At 39.1% G+C, this 22,021-nt stretch overlaps 1 protein-coding gene across 2 annotated transcripts in view; it reads left to right on the forward strand.

Moving 5' to 3' along the window:
- Positions 1-22,021, forward strand: part of OLA1 (Obg like ATPase 1) — a 254,617-nt gene that overhangs the window by 212,144 nt on the left and 20,452 nt on the right. For both annotated transcript variants that reach the window (XM_040357724.1, XM_040357723.1), the window contains exons 8-10: positions 12,920-13,060; positions 13,668-13,764; positions 17,808-17,930. In XM_040357724.1, coding sequence (XP_040213658.1) covers positions 12,920-13,060; positions 13,668-13,764; positions 17,808-17,930 — 361 coding nt within the window. The remainder of the gene's footprint in view (positions 1-12,919; positions 13,061-13,667; positions 13,765-17,807; positions 17,931-22,021) is intronic.

The following is a 22,021-nucleotide window of genomic DNA, read 5'->3' on the forward strand; positions in this document are numbered from 1 at the left end:
ATTTTTCCGACCTGTTTGCACCTATTTTTTGATGTTGTTATTATATAAGCACTTGCACTTGAAATCACTATTGTATTGTTGACCTTATAGTATATTGTTTCAAGCTAGAATTTGGAATTTATCTATCACCTACTATTAGCGCCCCCTTATTATACACCCCCCACATGTTTGATACATTGCGCTTTAGAAAATGAAATGTCACCAAGTTAGTTTACTCTTAGGCCCCTTTACACTGCCGGACCATTCAGGTCTGCCTGTCAGTTTTTTCGGCAGACCTGAATGGCCGCTCCATGCTTCTCTATGTCAGCGGTGACTTGTTGCCCAAAGGTAGTAAAAACTGTTTGTGTGCCTCAGTTGTATGCTTTGTGAATGAGGTTGCCTTACCCTGTAGTTTCCTCCATTTAAGTTTTGTAATAGAAAAGCAAAATACTAAACCTTTAAAGATTTTTGTTTTTGCCTTTTTGGGTGGTGGAGGCAGAAAAGAGGGTGAGGAGCCAAGCCCCTGGAGTGGGGAGTGCACCATACCTGGTGTCAGTGTGCCTTACTAGTGCTGAGATGTTACTAGATATAAAGTGTTAAGACCTGCAGTGGTTATGGTACTGCAGCCTTCTTTCCATCCCTCAATCGCCGAGCATAAGTGATTATCGCTACCATAGGAGGTAGAGGGATAGTGGAGATGAATGCCATTTCCAGGATGATTCTTTCCAATGGTTAGAATATTCTCCCAAACATGAGCCAAAACTTCATGAAGGGTGTACCAGGCATAGAACAACTTTATTGAGAAGGCAGACTCTTATATACACCAAAAAGATTACTTGCAGTAATCAAATGGACAATGACACACTCCACCCACAACAGCATACAATGGTTACTAGCGAGCCCCCCTCAATACACATCTTTTAGTAGACAGACATCCTGTCTCCGAGATAATCTACATGAGCTAAAAGTCAGACATCTGACCTTTTAGACTGTGCTACCTCACAATCCACATTTATCGTCAATAGAAATTCACACAATACAGTGTCCATTAGCATAACACAATGAAAGGTCTTTAGGAGCCATCCTAAGGTTCATTTACATCCCCGTAGCAGGCGACATTACCACAGCAAGCTTTTATAGTACACCCGCCCTCTCTCTGCCTGGGAGATATTGAGATCAGTTAAGGAATAAACCAATTCTCTCCAGGCAGAGAGCACACAATGTTCCCAAAAGTTAGAACACCTCTTTCCATTCAAGGTATCCCTACAATTACATATCCCATGATAGCCCCGATCTGGGGGACCAACATATCCAAATTTCACCCAGATCGGTCCAGGGGTTCCTAAAAAAACAAACCAAACCTATGAGAAAATACAGAATAAAGTCTATTTTCTTCACATAAAGTATAGCCATGTGCTAGCATAAAGTACCCTATTTAAAGAAACAAGGCCGAAATGGGCTTTGTAAGATGGTTAGTGGTACAAGTCCCCGGTGTCAATAATAACGCAGCCTCTATAGGCACTTCATATCGCCACCCCATTGGTTATCGTTGATTAACAAGAAGGAGATCCTGCCAAACAAAGGAGGATGGAAAATATAGTTGTTAGCTTTGTGGACCAGGGAAAGGAGCAAAGCAATGAGGAGGAACTTCTCAAAACAGTTCCAGGTCTTAGTGGTCAAACTGGAGAGGAGAGAAAGGATTTGCCTGTCCTGCAGCCAAACCGATGCATCTACCGAGGACTAACCAGAACCAGACAAGCTACAGGATCCAAAGGAAAAAGAGGTCAGTCTCACCCTCAGCCACCAATAAGTCAGCAAGAGGACCAGCAGCCATGTTTAACAATAAACAAAGCTGTCAGTTTCACTTCTGACCACCATTACCTCATAAAATAAGGTAGGCTACTTTAAGGCCCCGTACAGACGACCAAACATGTCTGCTGAAACTGGTCCGCGGACCAGTTTCAGCAGACATGTTCGGTCGTGTGTAGGCCCGAGCGTGCAGGATTCCAGCAAACATTTGCCCGCCGGGCCTTTTCCCAGCGGGCAAATATACCTGGACTTGTTTTAAAACAGCCCGCTGGAATCCTGCCCGCTCAGACATGTTCGGTCGTCTGTACAGACCTACCGTACATGTCCGAGCGCCCGCCATCCCTCGCATGCGTCGAATGACTTTGACGCATGCGTGGAAGCATTTAACTGACACGCCCCGCATATTGTTTACGCGCGGATTTCTGTACGATGGTTAGTACAGCCATCGTACAGAAATCCCCGGGCAGACATGTACGGTGAAAACGGTCCGGCGGACCGGTTTCATCGTACATGTTTGCTCATGTGTACGCGGCATAACAGTCAGCAATATTTCAGAGGAACTGTCAGTTTTCACTCACATCCATCATTACCTCAGGGAGAGGGCGGCAGCCATCCTGAATAGTCAGCAACAATCCTATGGTGAGTTGTTAGCTTCGCTCAAGGCTACCATTACAATGAAAAAATAGAGCTGCGCTGCAAAATGAAGAATCAACATAAACAGTCAATTATGCCGTGTATCGTGCACACAGATCACCAGTGCAATCTAATTAAAAATGCAAGTGAAAAATTGTGCCAAGTCCATATAAAAGGATGTATCACAGAGAAGTTCAAAAGTGACAGAAAGTTCTCCGAATGGGTGACAAAGATGTCCAAATAAAAATCCTGTGAATCTGTATAGCAGATGACAGTATCCTACACCGCTTAAGTTCTAGCTGCTTACCAGAGCGAGAGATTAATCAAGCATGTAAACACATGAGCCAATTCCAGGAATCCAGGATATGCTGTCACTCTATCTCTATTTCACATCAGACCAATCTCTCTCCATAGATATGACCCAGAAGAGAAAACACTAACATAGCGTGATACCGTTTTAATAGTAAAAGGTATTGCACTCACATGTAGGTAGATTAAAAAATGCGTGTAACAATATTAGCCGGCCGGCTCTGCTGTCCGCTCGTCCTTCAGGGTAGACAGCGTGGTACGAATCGTGGTGACGTCAGCACGCCGCTCCTCCCTACGCCGTTTCGTCACAACAATGACTTCTTCCGTGCCCCTGGAAGAAGTCATTGTTGTGACGAAACGGCGTAGGGAGGAGCGGCGTGCTGACGTCACCACGATTCGTACCACGCTGTCTACCCGGAAGGACGAGCGGACAGCAGAGCCGGCCGGCTAATATTGTTACACGCATTTTTTAATCTACCTACATGTGAGTGCAATACCTTTTACTATTAAAACTTTTAAAACGGTATCACGCTATGTTAGTGTTTTCTCTTCTGGGTCATATCTATGGAGAGAGATTGGTCTGATGTGAGATAGAGTGACAGCATATACTGGATTCCTGCAATTGGTTAATGTGTTTACATGCTTGATTAATCTCTCGCTCTGGTAAGCAGCTAGAACTTAAGCGGTGGGGGATACTGTCATCTGCTATACAGATTCACAGGATTTTTATTTGGACATCTTTGTCACCCATTCGGAGAACTTTCTGTCACTTTTGAACTTCTCTGTGATACATCCTTTTATATGGACTTGGCACAATTTTTCACTTGCATTTTTAATTAGATTGCACTGGTGATCTGTGTGCACGATACACGGCATAATTGACTGTTTATGTTGATTCTTCATTTTGCAGCGCAGCTCTATTTTTTTATTTGTACTTTTATGTTTATCTGACATGAACTGCAGCAGCGTTTTTTATTTTTATTTATTTTTATTTTTTTATTTTTATTTTATATTTTTTTGATTATAGTGTCATACTATTCCACGTTCATTTAGACCTGCGCAGTATTTTTCCAATATACCATTACAATGAGGGGTGGCTGGCGGTCAATTCTTGAAGGGAATTAGACCGTATATTTCTATATACGCCTCTCAGTGATTTAAGGCGAGTGCTCCAGCCGATTATGGTCACTTTTCGGTGAGTCAAGGCAAATCTTGCCAAACGTCACGTTCTATAGATCTCAGTACGGACCTGGTGGTCCCTCATCATACCTCCATACATCAGCTCAGTCTATCTGGAGTTCGAGCTATAAAGCTGAATGGAGTACATCCACCATTAAGACCAGAAAGCAAGGATTGGTGAGAGAGGGTTGTCAAAGCCATTTTCTAAAAATTACAGAAACAGATACTGCTGTAGCACATGTTTTAGGGCATCCAATAGAAATATAATTCATCCTACTCTCTCCTGCTGTTGGAGTTTGTTTGAAATTATGTTCACCTATGAGTGTTTCCAATCACTTCTAAAGTATCGCCTTAAAAACAGGATTGACGAACCTGACCAAGATTCACCACTTGTGCACCATTAAAGAAGGGCCCCAACTTAGCCTGCAATAAAATAAAAAATTACATTTTGGGGACAATCTCCTCTTATCTTAATTATTGGCACTTGTCTCACTATTTATTTTACTAAATATCATTTGTCCTGCAGACAACTTGAATTTAGCAGGACCACCCCTGAGTCACCAAGGTATCCTGGCTCCCTGTTTTTACATTCTTTTAGCTACACTGTTTGGACTCTGGTGGCAATGGAATCTGGGCCCAGTCACCATTAGAAAAAAAAATCTCCAGTCTGTTTTGTGACTGCATTGCATAGTAGTAACTTATTGTAGTAAATTCCATACTGTATTTGTATAATCTTGTTTTGTTGACTCACCTTCAGCATACTCAAGGTCATTTTAAATTGGAGTTTTTTGTGTAAAGTTTGTCAAACTTGCGGCTTCTGTGGTGGTGTACTTCAAAAATGTACTCTGTTGCATAGAGTAATCTTCAGCAGTCACTCGTAGTAATTTTGAACCTATGACTTGTAGCAGTTACACTCGCCCTCTCTGGCAGTTTTGTGTCCAGAAAAGGTGGTCAGCTGCAGTCAATAAAAGGTGTTTCCAACTGGCTGTGAACCCTGATCAAATACCAGTCAGCTGCTGGTTTTCCAGTAGGCCTGTTAGTTCCCGGACAGGCTTCTGTACACACTGACCGAATGTTGACCATCTTTTCACCCCTTGTTTACAAGCCTGAAGGCTGGGTGTGCCATAGAAGTTTTTATTTCATTTAACCCAGCAACTTGACTTGAATGTTTTCTGAGGCTTTGACTTGGAATAAGAATGCAAGTGAGATTTTAACACTTGTTCAGCATACTTGTTTCTACTTGTGACTCAGAAATTACTGAAGGCAGATGATGATGATGATGATGAGAGCTAGTCCAATAGCAATTTCAGGAGAGGCTGGCAGTGTCAGCCTTTATTTTAGTATTGGCAAGGGTCATCCTCTAGGAATGTAGTTAAGGAACTGCAGTTTGTGATTGGCTTGATAATCGGTAATCATACTGCATAAGGGCATAATAGGGTGAATTAATTCACTGTAGAATTGCTGGCAATATTATGGCATGCTGAATAATATGCTTCACATTATTTTTACTGGGCATGTACATCATATGGAATATCCATACTTTTCACAGATTAGGTCTTGAGACCAGATTAAAAGGCCATCTCACACTTTTTATAGTTGTGGAGATAGTCTTAGGGGTGAGATTATTGATATTATGGAAGAGTGAGCTTGATTAAAAACAGACTTTTAGCAACAATTCAGTGAAACACCAGCTTTGTGTCATGCTGTATTTTATCTCGGCAAAGCCATATTTTATACACTTGAGCAGGAGATGGTTGTACCATATAAATATAGTAATTTACTATAAATAATAGTAATATGTTTAAAGCGACTGCAGTCTGGTTTCTGTGGGCAATACACACATTAGCTTTCCTTCGGTTTACAGATCAGCTCTGTTATACCTTATTTCCAATTTGCAGCTAAACAGACAGTTGAAATACATATACTGTATATTGCTGTACCCGACAAAGGATTTTCAGTTCCAGTTAGCCAGTCTTTTTACCCCGCCAAACAGCACAATCTTAATTCAGTATCCACTGTTATCTCTCCAGTTTTTTTTTTTTTTTTGGGGTGGGAAATTATTTATCATGGCCTTTTCTTCCCACTGCACTGTGGAAGAAGCCTGCAGAACATTTTGGACGGGCAAAGGCAGTTCAAATGAAAATATATCTAACCAGTGTTGAGCTTTTCAGATGAAGTTCTGCTTTAAAGAGTTACTCCAAGAAAAAAAGCTTTCACTGCAAGATTTGGAAGGCAGAAACATACTCCTTAGGCTAAGATCACTCTTTTTTATGTGCAATTTCATGCAAGGTCGTTGTGATCAACAGACATTTAATTACTCAATGATACATTATGGAAAAACAGACATTATTTTTTATTTATTTTTCCAACATATACACATCGCGTAGAAGTGAAATAATACCTATTGAAACAATAGCTAACCTGTGTACATGGGTTAGTGTGAATAGGCCTAGACGAGAATGACAGCTTGGGAGCAGGGTGAACTAAAAAATGTCCAAGAAAAACACATTTGTCTTCATTAGAAACTCGACCCCAACTTCCAGGAATAGATTTGTAATCTTTAATGCTGTAACAACCTCAGCAATAGTACTTCAACTGTTAAAAAAGAAAAAGAAAACTGTAATTTTTATATTGTCAAAAGTTCCTGTAATTCTCCATTTTTGTAGCTGTTCCTGGTGATAATAGAATCCAAAAAGGGCATGGTCTGGACATGAAGTGAAGACTCACCGTGCCTAAGCACCTGACTCCCAACTGGCAGCCCGTCAAAACCCGCTGACACCATGGGATACTTGGGGATCACTCGGTCCCGTTTCAATCCCTCGATCGTAGTATTGCCCCTGAGCAGGGAAGTAGAGGACATGCGAGACATGTTACAAGCTCTCCCCACTGAAGTGGATTTAAAAGCGATCTTTCACCAACTGGAGGAGACCCATAAGCAGGATCTGCAGCTGATCCAATCAGAGGTGCAACAGCTCACAGACCATGTCTCCATTGGTGAGACATCAACCGCTACCCTGGAACAGAGAGTGGTGGCTCTGGAACAGGACCAGGCTTCCCACACAAACCAGATTGTGGCTATGCAAATGCTGCTGTAAGACCAGAGGCTTCAGAACAATCTGCAGCTCTGGAACATTCCAGAAGCCATGGGGCCCGAACACCTCCATTAAAAATGGGACAGCCATTTTACACAAAGCGCTAGACATTCCAATTCCACCTAATCATCCAGAAGGATAATGCCTCCTTCTCCTTGTACTGATATCTTGGTCTCTTTTTTTCTTTCCTCAAGATCAAACCTTTCTCCATGTCTGACTGGTTCTAGTTGTTCCCAGGTAGGAACCGGCACTCTAACCTCCAAGTTTGTTCAGGACTGCTGCCCCGGGCACCTAGACCCAAAGGAGCCCTTGCACCCTGGTACCTTTCAATGATCAAGGAAATAGAATTATCTTTATATCGTTATGTACCATATTATCCTATTCTCGTCTGTAGGCTTAAGGTTGATCCATCCATGAGACTCACAAACATAATTTCAAGTATATAGATTATATATACCATCTGCCGGTGAAGCTTCTACTTTACCTGTGTGCAGTCGCCCTCTTTTTGGGCACTCCCACACATGGGTTTTGATATGTTATCTCCGATGGTTACTTGTATATGTAAACCACTTGCTGTATATTTAATTTATGTAAGCCATTTTCTGTAATCGTAGGTGCTGATATTCAATGGTTTTATAGTTTCACATAGACAGATGCCGATGAAGCTATTGTAATATCAATGTAATAGTGATGAACTTTAAAAGTATTTTGGGTATGATATAACTGCTCTGGGCCTGTTTGACCTTATTTCAGTTTGCCTTTTGCTCAGTAGATTATATGTCTTGGAATGTTGGCCTTTGGCCAGCATGGCCCTTGTTGGGAGCAGGGTAATTCCCTCTTAGCTTTGTTCAACCGTATCTCTACATAGGCCTGCACTCACGTGGCCCGGGTGTCACCCTTGAGTGAGTGCTTTTGGAATGTTTCCTTGACTCCTCAAAACATCTTTTTTTTTTCTTCTTCTTCTGGTAACCTTTCTCACTAGCCTAACCCCCCACCCCAATCCCCCCCCCTTCATTTTTTTTTCTTCCCTTTCCTCTCCTATTGGATCTTGTTCAGGCACACAATTATAGATTAGTCAACTATGCCATCTGTGATGACTATAAGTGATCTCTCTAAATGTAAGGGTCTAAAAAACGCTCTGTTCTATCTGCTATAAAACAAATGAAGGCCCATCTCTGTCTTCCTCTGAAAACCCAATTTAGAGCAAAGTCTAGACATTACAAAGTCGATTCTGCCCAACTGTGTATCATTGCTTCTTACCCAATTCTAAATCCAAAGGGGTCAGTATTCTCCACTATACTATGGTTCCACCTGGATCAAGCTCTTCCTGACCATATTGCAACTTTATCTTTGAGAGCTATCACCAGGACTTTAACACACTTTCTCTGGGCTTGTAAACCAACACAATTTTCCCAATTCTATGTCTCTCAAAACTAAATAGTGGCATGGTGTTACTTGACTTCATAATTTATCAGGCAGCTTGTCACTTAAAAAGGATCATTGACTGGTGCCAATATGGTACCCACAAACAACTGGTGTCCATTGAACAGACTGTTTCTTCTGTTCTATTATCCAACCTCCCGTGGTGCTTGGAAAGGGTCACTCAAAATCTTAGATCAAATGAAACGATTGGGGAAACCTGGTGCATTTGTTTAAAGGTTTTTAGGGAAAAACTGTTATCTTCATATTCCTCATCATTGTTTCCGTTTATTGTCCACCCATCCTTCAGCTCTGGCTTTAAAGCGAATGTCCGCTGAAAAAAATATATTAAAAGTCAGCAGCTACAAATACTGCAGCTGCTGACTTTTAATATCGGCATACTTACCTGTCCTGGAGTCCAGCGCCGTCCGCAGCAGAGGACGAGCGATCCCCCCGCCATCCTCGGTGAGGGAACCAGGAAGTGAAGCGATCCGGCTTCACTGCCCGGTTCCCTACGGCACATGTGCGAGTTGCGCTGCGCCTGCTGATTGGCTCCTGCTGTGCTCTGGGAGCCGAGTGTTCCCAGAACACAGCGGGGGGACGGGGACGGGAGGTGACGTCCTGCCTGCAGACTGTGGCCGGAAGTGGGTGCAAATACCTGTCTTTAGACAGGTATCTGCACCCCCCTCCCCCCTGAAAGGTGTCAAATGGAGGGATCCGATCAGCGGGAGTTCCACTTTAGGGTGGAGCTCCGCTTTAAGACCCACTTCTAACGACTCTGTCGCATCAAAAATTATTTCAGGCTAAGCCCTTTATAGTATGGAGCAAATGACCCTGTATGGCTGAGATGGCCTTACACCCTACATTGTCTAATCTGAATTTTTGGTGTAAATTAGAACAATCGCATTATCTTGCCTCCCTACCACCAGCTGAATCATTTACACTTAATCTTATGCAGTTTGAGCAATTATGTGACTCTTGACACCTTTACATCATCCTATCTATTTTATGTACCGACTACTCAATTCTCCCCTGGTAGATTTCAAGCTTTCTCATATTTCTAGATGGGAGCGGGATCATCGACCTAGTCTCTCACAAAAACAAATATAGAATATTCCTCTTTACATATAAAACTGCTATCTGTTCCAAGTATCAGGAGTCTGTATTTAAAATTTGGACTAGATGTTACTATACTCCCTATAGACTAAATAAAATGTTCTCTCGAAAGTTGGAGAGCTGTTGGAAATTTAAAGAAGCAGTTGGAGAGTAACTTCCAAGCTTCGCACCTTTTAGGTTGCATTACACAAAAATTCACGGACATGAACTGTTTTGGGAACCTTTCTTTTGTTTTGTTTTTTGTTTTTTTTCATCATCACATTATCCCAAGCTCTGACTATAGGCGCTTGATTGTGCCACTTTTGATCAGTGCAGCAAAAAGCTATATTACGGTTTTCTGGAGAAAGCAACGGGCATCCTCAACTGTCACCTGGCTGACCAGAATATGTGAAATTAATGAAATGGAGCAACTAGCGGCTACAGAGCGGGGCACAGGAGATACTTTTCTGAAAAAATTGTTTTATTGGCACATGAATGTTTTGAGGAGTCGCGATAGAGGAATGGACCTCCGTACCATTCCCACTTTTTTTTCACCCCAATTAAGGTTTTAATTGTGGTATGCATATTGAGGTGAGTGTTTCTCATGGGCTTATATGTTCCTTCTTTTATGAGGGCCGTATTGCAGTAGTACACTATGCCACCAGACACAAGTGTACCAGTTTTTCTATGTCAGATTTAGGCCTGCCGCTGGCTTTTGTTGTAGATTCCATTCAGCTACCCATGACAGGGTGTGATCTCATTTTTCCAAGCGGTAGTTATTATGTATACCCTTTGTACCCTGGTATTTATTTTTTCTTTCTTTATTAAATAATTGCTAAAAAAAAACATTGGGAAGTCCATGTTTGCATGAAGATGATCTCAGTGAGAAGTACAATCACTTATAATTAGCGTTCCATTTTTTTTTTTTTCCATTTCACAAACTCTTCCTCCTGCTGCATGTTGCATCCAGGTCTAAATCTTTGCTTGAAACAGGCTTTTGACCATGGATCAAAATTGTGAGTGGTGGGTAAACAGTGACATTAACTGCAGCGTTTAAACCTTCTTCTGCAATTATCATTACAAATGATATATATGAAGCAAGATTCTGTTTGAGTTAATGTATGCAAATTTCTGTTTTCTTGTACAGAAATCGTAGCTTTTATACAGCCCAAGTTATATATTATTTCATTAACCTCCAGTAGCTGAGCTTGTGATCAAACATCAGTTGTTCTATCACACAGAATGAGATGTTTAGTGATGTCTATTCTGTAAGATTTTTGCATTGTTTTTTCTGCAGCTTGAAAATAATGTGTATGTGTGTAGTATGTATATACAGCATACAAACATTTTATGTATGCATTATTTTGTGAAAATTGTCTCTGTGCCGGGTATAACAATGTCATTGCTTTAAATTATAGCATATATTTTGGAAAGTAGTCCCCTTATCTCACAAGACTAATTGGGAACATTTTTAATACATAATAACTTCAATAATATAGTGTCTGGGCTCCAGTTGAACTACATATATCCAAACTGCTTTATCAACCTAACATTTGCGATTTAAACAACCGTTTTACACCTTATGAATAAAGCATGACACCTCAATTCAGTTTGCAGCTCTGCAACTTACTCAGGCTGGTTTACAGGTAAGGGAGACAAATAACCTCTTCCATCTGGGCCTTAGTGTCTGAAACATATTAGGAAATGTCACTGTGCTGTGAAGTAGATCCTTACAGCTTGTAGCCACTCAGTTGCAATCTGGTTTATATAGTTGATTTCGGTAATTATATATTCATTACACTAAAATGCATTCAGTGAATACTTTTTCGTGGAATACATGTTTTTTTTCCCCGGAGTTACAATTTAAGATCAAATAGAGGGATTGCATGATTATTGATGAATTTTTAATGTATACTTTGTTCTACTGTCCCCATATCTGTTCTTTAGATGATAAAGCTGTAATAGACTATTGGTCTAAAGGCAGAGAGACACACCCAAGTTACTTATTACCTCACATTTTTAATTTTCAGATGTGTGTCTTAGTTTTTATTAAGTTATACTGCAGTTTTTATGTGTTTTTTCTTAAAATGTGTTGATCAACACTGGTGTTAGTTTAATTTTTGACCACTTGAGTTACTAGAGCTACTTTAAAATTGAAAGTCATGTATTATTAGGAAAAGTATTTTTTACTAAAAGTCCTGTGATATTAAGAAAAAGTATTCGACTTATTTATAGTTTAAAAAAATAAAAAAAACTTAAGGGTTTAGCGGTCTTCGTAGAGGTAAACCTATTGACTAGAGTTTGCTGCCATTTCTGAGTAGACACAAATTGATCCTGACGGGCCTTTTGACAATAGTCTTCTAATGGGTCTGTGTTCTAATACAGCAGCATGGAAAATCCAGTTGGCTCCCTTTTTTTCTAAGTGATAATTATAAAAAATGCCAGCCAATCCACAAAGTCTGAGCCTACAAGTACTTGAGAGAACATTATTAAAGATTAATTTAAAAATGTGTATCCTGTACTAAATAATTTAATTACTATCCATTCTGGTGTGAATGAGCACTGCTTGTGGTAAAGACCCTGCTTTTCTTTCCTTGCCACTTCCATTCACTCTTCATTCTGATGTTATCTTAGAATGTTGCGGTCATAGACCCCACCCCCTTAACCCCTCAACCTAGATGATTAGGGTTTCCATGCATGACCCAGCCTTTTCCTGCATCAGCAAAGCAATTAAATTAAATACTTAGGTGAGGATCAGCTTGTGTAATAATTCTAGCCAGTAGAATAGCTCATTCAGATTTTGGCATGCTTCTCATTAAAAAGAGGAAAAGCAAGTACTTGTGCATATATGTCTTTTCTGCACACTAGTACAATGAGCTTCCAGCGGTTTTGCATGCAAAAATGTCTTTCTGTCTGTGGTCATCCTTAGCTTGAGTTGTGACCACGATTGAACTAGGGTGAAGTTTTATTGGCAATGGTAAAATGCATTGTATAGGAACTTTAGCTCCCACAATGTTCACCCCAGCAACCATAAAGATGAGCAACATCTCAGGTTTCTGTTTAACATTGCAACTCCCACCCAATATTAAATATTTGCTTTTGGGTGGAGATATCAAAGTTCTTCTACCGCTCTTTCCATGTCTTTTAAATTATACCTCCTAAGACAGCACTTTAGACTAGAAAAATTGTCCAAAAGTAAGGGTGAATAAGAGTGAAATATTAATGGAGTACACCTGAAGCAATCATGCCCTGTTAATGCCTTGACCTTGGAAAGCAATATACAAGAAAGTGGCATTGTAAAGTCGTGCGCTTCTTATGAATATGGATGTGCTACTTGATAATAATGAATGTGGCACTGTCATGCATGCACTACAAGATAATGTTGTGCCCTCTTTTGTCTACAGGTTGATAAAAATTAAGGAGTGGGTGGACAAGCATGACCCGGGCGCTTTGGTCATCCCTTTTAGCGGGGCCTTGGAACTGAAGCTGCAAGACATGAGTGATGAGGAGAAGCAGAAGTATCTGGAAGAGACTGTGACACAAAGGTTAATTAGCATTCATTTTCCCCACACTTTATTATCAACTATTTCCTTGCTGTAATTTAATTGCTTGCACTGATAGAATAATAAATGACAGCGTAATTACCATTATAAAGAGGGAATCTTCTCCTTTCTTTATCATGAGACAGAGTTGAAAAGATTTATTTTAAATTAAGCTTTTAACTGTCATCTGTCATCAGAGTGCTGTGTTTTTAATTATAGTATGGGGGGGGCAAAAAAGGGGGGGGGTTACCTTAGAGGGCTATAATCAACCCAAAAATTATTTCGTCATGCTATAGTAAAAATAAGAGCCTATTAAAAAAAAAAGAATTCTATATTTTATTTCACCATAAACATGGTAAGATAGACTGGTAAATTTTGCTGTTAGCAACCTGCGTCAGGTAAGTGAAATGCCCACATAAAAAGTTACCATTGAGGGGTTATTTTGATATAATCTGAATCTTTTGGAGATACAAGGGGTTAAGTTAGTATTTTGCCAGGTGGCACTTAACCAGCTCCTCTCGTAAGCATGCCAGTTCCTGGTATCGAGTAGTGATGTTGCAAGCCCGTCCCCTCACTTGCTGATAATTGATCAGTCTCTTTCTTGTTGCAGCGTCTTGACCAAGATTATTAAAACTGGATATGCTACACTGCAGCTTGAATACTTCTTCACCGCAGGCCCCGATGAAGTGAGAGCATGGACCATCAAGGTAAGACTTTGACTTTATTCATCAGCACCCTCCCATCCCCCCACCCCCACTTGCGAATTCAGATGGATATCAGGCACTTGGTAGTCTGTCATGATGGAGGATAGCTAGTCATTACACAAGCTTTTTTTTTTTTTTTTTTTTTACCCCTCGTGTCCAGGATAACTTTAATTATTTGAGAGCTGCTGAACAGTAAAAGTGGAGCAGCATTGATTGAGGCAGGTAACAATTGATTCTGCCTATTACACAGTCTATATTTCTTCATTCTGTTGAACCTGGATACCCCCCCTCCTGCAAGCTTAGATAAGAAACGCAAGCTTTGTACTTGGTTAATCTGTGTGACCGAGGTTCTTCTCCAGTTAAATTGATGCTGCTCTTCATTCTGTATTCACTAACTTTGTTTGGTTTGTGGATGTTTAAGTCCTCCCTTCTTGTATTTTTTTTTTTTTATCAGCCCCCAATTCTTCTCCTGGGTTATATTTTCAGCTGTGAAAGCAATATAACATCATTACACTCCTTGCAGATGCACAGCTGGTTTCCAAAACGTAAAGCCAGTGTGTAATAATTCATCTCTCTAAGTGGTTTATAATTTAAGAGGTAGACTTTGTTCTGATAATGCTATACATTCCATCCTGACACTAATAAAAAAAAAAAAAAACGATGATCTGGGTTTAAAACATTGATATGCGCTGATTGCGCCCGTGGCGACTGGCTAATTTGCTCCCACAGGACAATAAAGAGTGGAGCGGTGTTGCTTTTAAATGGAAAATACCCTGTGTGTGATGGCTCCTATTATTCCCACATACATTGAAGCATATGTAGCTACAAATTATGTATTACAAAATATATAATTATTACAGGAACACACAAAGACTTCAGCATTCCTTTGATTTCCATCAAAGACATAGAATTTCTAGAGAGAAGCTGCACAAATTTTAAATCAGATATTTTTTTTTTCCTTTTTCCCTGCTGCCATGTAGGTTTGTGCCTTAAAAATGTATGCCAAGTCTCTCAGCTGTGATAGGGTTAGAGGTGGCTATAAAAATTCATCACATATACATATATTTTGCTAACAACACTGTGAGTCTGTTGTGATAGTTTGATAGTTCAGTAATCATTTATTTTGATACACATATATTTACAAAGACACATTAATATATAAACACAGTACACATACAAAAGAAACATTTTATATATATATATATATAATATTCTAGAATTTTTTTTTTATCATTTTTCTCTAAACTGTGCTTTTATACAGGACATAGCAAAAATTTAAGTTAAATCACCACCATAAATTCCAAAATTATAAAAGTAAGAGTAAAATGTATAAATAATATATATATATTTTTTTTTTTATAGGGTGGACGCTTCATTTGTCATAGTGTGTTGATTTTTATGGTTTGTTCATTTATTGGTGTTTATCAGTGGTCGTTATACCACTGTGATATTCAATAATTACAGCATGGAAAGTTTAAAACACTTTGAAAATTAACAGAAAATACAATAAAACTTTGATGTTTCAAAGTGCTATTTATATTAGCTTGTGACATTTACTATTGGTGAGGAATTGTGAATGACCAGGCAATTGTTTTGTGTTGTCTGCTGGTTTTAGGATCAATATTCTGTCATTTTGAATGACCCACAATTTGAATGAATGAAAGCCTTTATTAGAAGTTTTCCTGTTTCTGATATAAATGTCATCTGCTGACACAGTTTCTTCACAGAGCCATATCGCACGTTCCTCCTCTTTGTTAAGCAAGTCCAGTTTTAGTACAGTAAACTTGTGGCACGCATTCAGTGTGAGGAAAATTAAAATTTCAGAATTTAGGAGACATTAAGGCTGATTTACTAAAAAAGTTGAGAATGTTCCCACAATAATTTGTGTGGATATTCACTTCAGTTATCCAATGTGGTGCAGATGAAATAGGTAAACAAGGATTTTCTTTTCACATGATTGGATAATCTCAAATAATAATAAAAGTGAAAATGTGTGAATGATCTTTAATCAGCTACATTGTATTCACAACTTTGTCTATATAGATTTAAAAATAGAATTATTACTTTTGGTAATGGATTTTGAAGATGCTGCCATTAATAAATACATTCAGGCTTAAATACATTCCCTGTGCTGAGCTTAAACAGTGAACAAATTAGTCAGGCCCTTAACCAAGGTAGGCCACAAATTTCCTTCTGTGCTTTTCATAGCTGTAATTAGGGGTTTATTAAACCAGAGTAAAAATAAGATGCCTAAAATATATTGTAGAACAGTCTTTTAAGTCAAAGGTTGATTTTCTTTAAATTATATTTATATATATATATATATATATATATATATATATATATATATATATATATATATATATATATATATATATATATATATATAAACTTTAAAGGATGAGTTTCTTGTCAATCTATGCCCTGATGTAGATTTGGACAGATTTTCTTTAAAAACATCCTCTGTTGTCTTTTCTTTTAAGACTAAAGTTTTCGTTTCTGAATATTGTTTCTATACAGAACTATGTAAAATACCACACTTTAACCATTGGAGTAAATAGTAATATATATTAAAGTACAGAAAAAAAAATTCTTGGCAACCTAAACAAGAATGTTAAAAACGTTGGCAATAAAATGTATTCATAAAAGAATGTCTTGTGAAAAAAAATATATATACACAAAGTGTTGAAGAGCTATCCAAATGTACTTGGCTTCAAACATGGCGGATAACACATTGAAAAGGTGTGTGTGGAGGAAGCCCAAGCAGTTTTATTTAGGACTTAGTGAAGAAAAATGAAGGTTGGTTCTAATAACAAGACTGATTGCATTCAGCCTAATCCTAATGTGCTCAGATATTTAGAAAGGTAAGCATCAGTGACTATCTATATTAGTCCAATATATCTTGTATTGTAAAAACTGTGCTTTGCCATGAAACCAAGAAGCTTCATACGCATTATTAGGCAGCGTTAGGTCAGTGTTATTTCTCATACGTGGGTGGTGTGCAGGGGAGCTGCATGGCCTATGGCTATCTGTCATCACCAAAGACAGTATGTGTGTCCCTGAAAAGGAGTCCTAATTTCTTGATTTCTATTTTTTGTTTTAAAAATTTGAGTTTGTAATGGTGAGACTTGGAAAAACAAAAATCTGATCTGGGATCTTGTCACTTAGAAGTAGGGCAGCATATTATTTATACAATAAGATGAGCTCTCTAAGATCTGGAAACATACAGCAGGTATAAATGTTAACTTTTTCCTAAAGGAAATCTAATGCCAAAGGCTACGTTGCCAAAATAAAAATAAAAAATGTATAGCTATTATATCTATCTATCTAGATATATCTATAGAGACACACAGTGTGTGTGTGTATATATATCTCTACATATATATATATATATACATACATACATAAACACACATTGAGAGATTTTATTTTTTTATATATATAATCTGTGTGTGTGTGTGTGTATATATATATATATATATATTATATATTTTTTTTTATTAATTTGGTAGTATAGACTGAAATTTTAAGACGGGCTTCTTTTTATAAAAAATTTTTACTGTTAAACTGTCATTTTAGATCTCAAATCATCACTGCCTTTAGTGTTTCCTGTTGAAAGATATAGATATGTTTTTTTGTTTTTTCATTCAAAACGGCCAGTGTGAAAAAAAAAAAAATGTTTTATATTGTACAAAAATAGCATGTGAAGGCCATCATTTGGAAGGATGAATTAGAGGTCAAATCTACTGCTTATTTAATGAAAAAAAAAAAAGTTGTGGTTTGTATAAAATCAACACAGTGTGACAAGCGTTCTGCACAGAGATATGTATGAATGTGTATTCCTGCATACTGGTACCATTTGCCATTAATATAGATGATTTTCTTAACCACCTGGTGCTATGCATTAACTGTGGCTGTGAGGCCGACCTGTTAACAGCTCTCAGGGAGTCCCAGCCATGTCCATATTCACATGAGCTGACAGATCCACCCCTCCTGTAATCCGTCTTCCCAAACAATTCATTTTTCTCTGCTTTTCTTTTTGACAGAAAGGGACAAAGGCTCCTCAGGCTGCAGGGAAGATTCACACAGATTTTGAGAAGGGATTCATTATGGCGGAGGTAATGAAATTTGACGATTTCAAAGAAGAAGGCTCGGAAGGAGCTGCCAAGGTGAGTCCTCGCTGCTTAGTGTTAAGAGGATAGCCCCCTCCCCATGGAGAGGCCCGGTCTTGAGGCTGGGGAATGTGGCTGTCACCTTTGCTAGGCTAAAATCTTCCTCTTCACAATCCTCTCCATGAGATGGAAAAGAGCTGACTTTTCCAAAGTCCCATGACACAGTGACTAGGCTGGAATGTTTTTAAAGAAATTTCATCTTACACCATATATCTTTCTAGTAGCAGTAAATCAAATAATCATACAACAAGGTTTACCATATCCACCTAAATAAATGCAAATCTAGAATCTTTTTCACATTTTTATTTTTTATATGGTATTTTTATATGTGTCAAAATGTAAGAGACGAAGGTTCACTGTTAGATTTCCCTAATAAGCAAAACATTTTAAAACAAAAACTTATTTACAAAGGCCCCAGGGTCACAACGCCCATACACATTGTAGTGTAGTGACACCAGGATAGGTTGGTGTATGATCCATGTGTTTGATACCAGCATGGGATCAGTCATTAGGAGACCGATTTCAAAAAGACTGATAGAAAAGGAATTCGTAAAAATGCCTGGTTCCTAGCATGTGGATACCGCATAGTTCAGCCCAACCTTTCTTTTTAGCATAGAGAAACACTTGAAAAAAGTCTCACCTGCAAATAATTATTATATCTACCGATCATGGTACATTAGTGTGATGATCGCTGTGAGAAATGTTCCTTACATTTGTGGTCTTTGGAAAGAATTCCCTCTTGCATATAGCTAAAAAGGTCATTGCTGTCTGCGGGAACTTAGGGGTAGACGTTGCTCAAGGATCCTCTGGAGGAAGCTTTAAAGGGTAAGTTCACTATTACAGAAAAATCTGTAAGATAAACTTACAGTGGAGCCCCTTCCCATCGCACCTGGTCCCGCTATACCTGAAGCCCGCAATCTCCCGGGATAGCCGATGTACCGGTCTGGGGATCTGAAATCCTCAATGGCTTAATCTTCTAAACTCACCTTGTAAAGGTACATTTAGGAGGCATTCTAATTGGTCAGCGGCGTTACATGGGCGGTGCCGACTAATCAGAACCCGTGTAGCCGGTCCTGTTAGTGCTGGAGAAGAGAAAGCTGTGGGGATTTCAAATCTTCAGACCGGTAAAGCAGCTATAAGATATGTCAGTGCGGGAGATCGCCGGCCTCAGGTACAGCAGGGACCGGGTGCGAAAGGAAGGGAGTCCGGTGTAAGTTCACTATACAGATTTTCTGTAAAGGAGAACTTACACTTTAAGGTTCTACGGAACCATGTTAAGAAACAATGGTATATTAATATCAGGGTTATTATAAAGGGAAAGAGATATTTTAAAAATTGCTATTTAAAATTAACAAATTGTTGAAAAACATTTAATGGTATGACATCCAGATAGTTGGATGTCAATCCATTGGTTCTTGGCAACTGCTGACATTTATTTTCCACACTTTTAGTCAGATACATGGCTATGCTAGTAGATAATTGAGCTCTTGAGAGCGCTGTTAACCTTAGTTCTATGGTAATTGTCCTGCTCACCTTAAAGTGGATATAAACCCTCCATACACCCAGTGAAGTGAACAGCCTCAGATGATACACAGAGGTGAACCAAATCTCCCTACATACGTTTTATATGCATATCCGCTGTCTTCACATTTATATACTGTTTAGAAAGTTCAGCTCATGTAAGGAAATGTTCTCTTCCTGTTTAACACAGAGTGTGATGTCTGGGCATACAGCCAAGATAGCTAAAATTGCTGATTGGAGGAAAGGCACACACCCCCTCTCATCATAGGCAGAGACTCTCAGAGGTGTTTTGTAACAGGGCCAGCTCCCTGCTCATTTATTTTAGCAAACTCCCCTGACAGAAATTTCAGGCTGCTTTTATCTGATGTGTCAGAGAATTTGTCCGTAGTTATCAGGCTGATAACAGAAGAACAGTTCAGGAGAGAGCTGTGGGACTTAGCTCTTTGAAAATAAATAACAAAATACTGCAGATATATGTGCTTTGCTCAAATGTCATGAATTGGGTTTACATCCACTTTAAGCTGGCTTATCCTGCAATGCTCCCTCTTGCATAGCTCCCACAAAGCTATTGTGTTCCCCTTGTAGGGGGGCACAAGGTGCAGTCCCAGCTGGGAGAACACGCAGTGATTATTGCTAGCCTATGGCAATAATCGCATAAAAGATCTGACCTTCTGGTTGTACCAAAGTTGATTGATCAAATTGGGTACAATCAGCCTGCTCATACATGGTTAAAATCTCGGACGGTCCTTGCTGAACCGGCCAAGATTCAAACCGTCTATGGCCTTTTTTAGCATTAAACTCAAGGAAAAGTAAACAAAAAGTCAGGGAGTGTGGAATCCCAATTGTTTGGCACTGCAGATATCTTACCATTGGAGTCCCTGAGGGAGTTGAAGAACTCTTAGGTCATTCAACTTTTTAGTAGCTACCACAGATATCAGTCTTAAGTGGACTGAGCCCTGGTTCACACTGATGCAATGTGGAAAACAAAAAACATATGCTACATTTCCTCGCATCGCACTGCATAGGAATCGCACGGCGTCCATGCGATCTACTGCAGGTGCCAATGTTAGATTAACACATCCCAAAACAGATTACAAAAAATGAAGTATGATTGCCAGAATCGCATCACATGGGTGTGACCACCCATGTGATAGGATTCAGGTGCGGAAAAAGGGTCCTGCACCATTTTGGTGCAGATGCAATTTGAGCAATACAAAATGTATGGCTCAAATCACACAGAATAGTCGTCAGATATGATGTACTTAGAAATGCGGTGCGATTCCTGTGCGAATCTCATGCGGTGTCTGCATCGCACAAGTGTTAACCTAGCCGGTCACTTTCGATTTATAGTGAAACTGAGCAAAATAGAAAATTACCCAGTGATCTCGCCAGTGACACACCGTCTGTATTAGAATTCCTTCACTCTGGAGGAACGTGCACAGGATGCAGATTTGGACATCTGCATTGTCAGTCAGGGGGGAGAGGAGTGGTAAATGTACTAGCAGATTTAAATACATTAAATTGAAGCCAAACTCCAGCTAACACTTTATAAGTATTTACAGCAAAGTTGTTTTTCCTCTTAGGGGGGAAAAGGGTTTTACAAAAATAAAATCTGATTATTGTAAACACCCCTGTCAGTGGTAAATGGTTTGTCTTATCCCTGTAACGGCAAGAGCTGTTTTGAAAAACAGAGTTACTGGCTAGATCACAAGCCTAAAAAATGAAACTATTGCAGCCATCACATCTAAGATCTGGCACGCTGCAATATAATGTTTGCTTTTGGGTTTTAGACAGTAGTTTTCTTTTTTTTTTTTTTTTTAATCCCCCATAACATTTTTGTATTACCTGTTGATCTTCTTAAATATTTTTTTTTTTTTTTTTTTATAATCCTTTGACAAGGTAATAGTGCTTTTTGTTCTGTAGTGATATCACACAGCAGCTTTGTCACCCTCTTGACAAAGTATTTCTAGATTGACATGTAGTTTTAAATGGACTTTAACCCCCCTCATGATCGGCCATTGTGACAAACCGGCCGGTTGAGGGACCTACTGTTAGAGGAGGTTTTAAAACATTCTCTGAGAAATGAGTATTCTCCTGGCAGGTGCCGTCACAATGCATGTGATCACGCTGTCATTAGACAGCATAGACTACAGGCAAACATCACAGGGCCAGTCAGGTGTGATCTGCTGTGATTGGTCACACATATAAGCACTGCCTTTGTCACTAATCTCACTGACCAGCTTCCCTGCCATAGCCAGCACCATAATGCCCACAGTGCCTACCCACAGACCCCCAAAATCTGGGAGATGCCCAATGGCGGGGAGGGTGCCATGGTGACTGGCATTGGATTTATTTATTTTGGAGATGTGTTACATGGAGATTTGCGATTTTAGGTGCTTTAGCATTTTTATTTATATACCCCATTGATCATGTATCTTTTGCATTATCATTGATTGATGTGGGTTATCTGTGGAGATGTGTATGTTTTGGTTGAATCCTAAACTTTATTACATAATTACAGTAATAATTTTGTTTTCTTCATAAAAAATGATTTGCTTAAAGTTTAA

Source organism: Rana temporaria, chromosome 6, assembly GCF_905171775.1.
Source record: "Rana temporaria chromosome 6, aRanTem1.1, whole genome shotgun sequence".
NCBI lineage: Eukaryota > Metazoa > Chordata > Amphibia > Anura > Ranidae > Rana > Rana temporaria.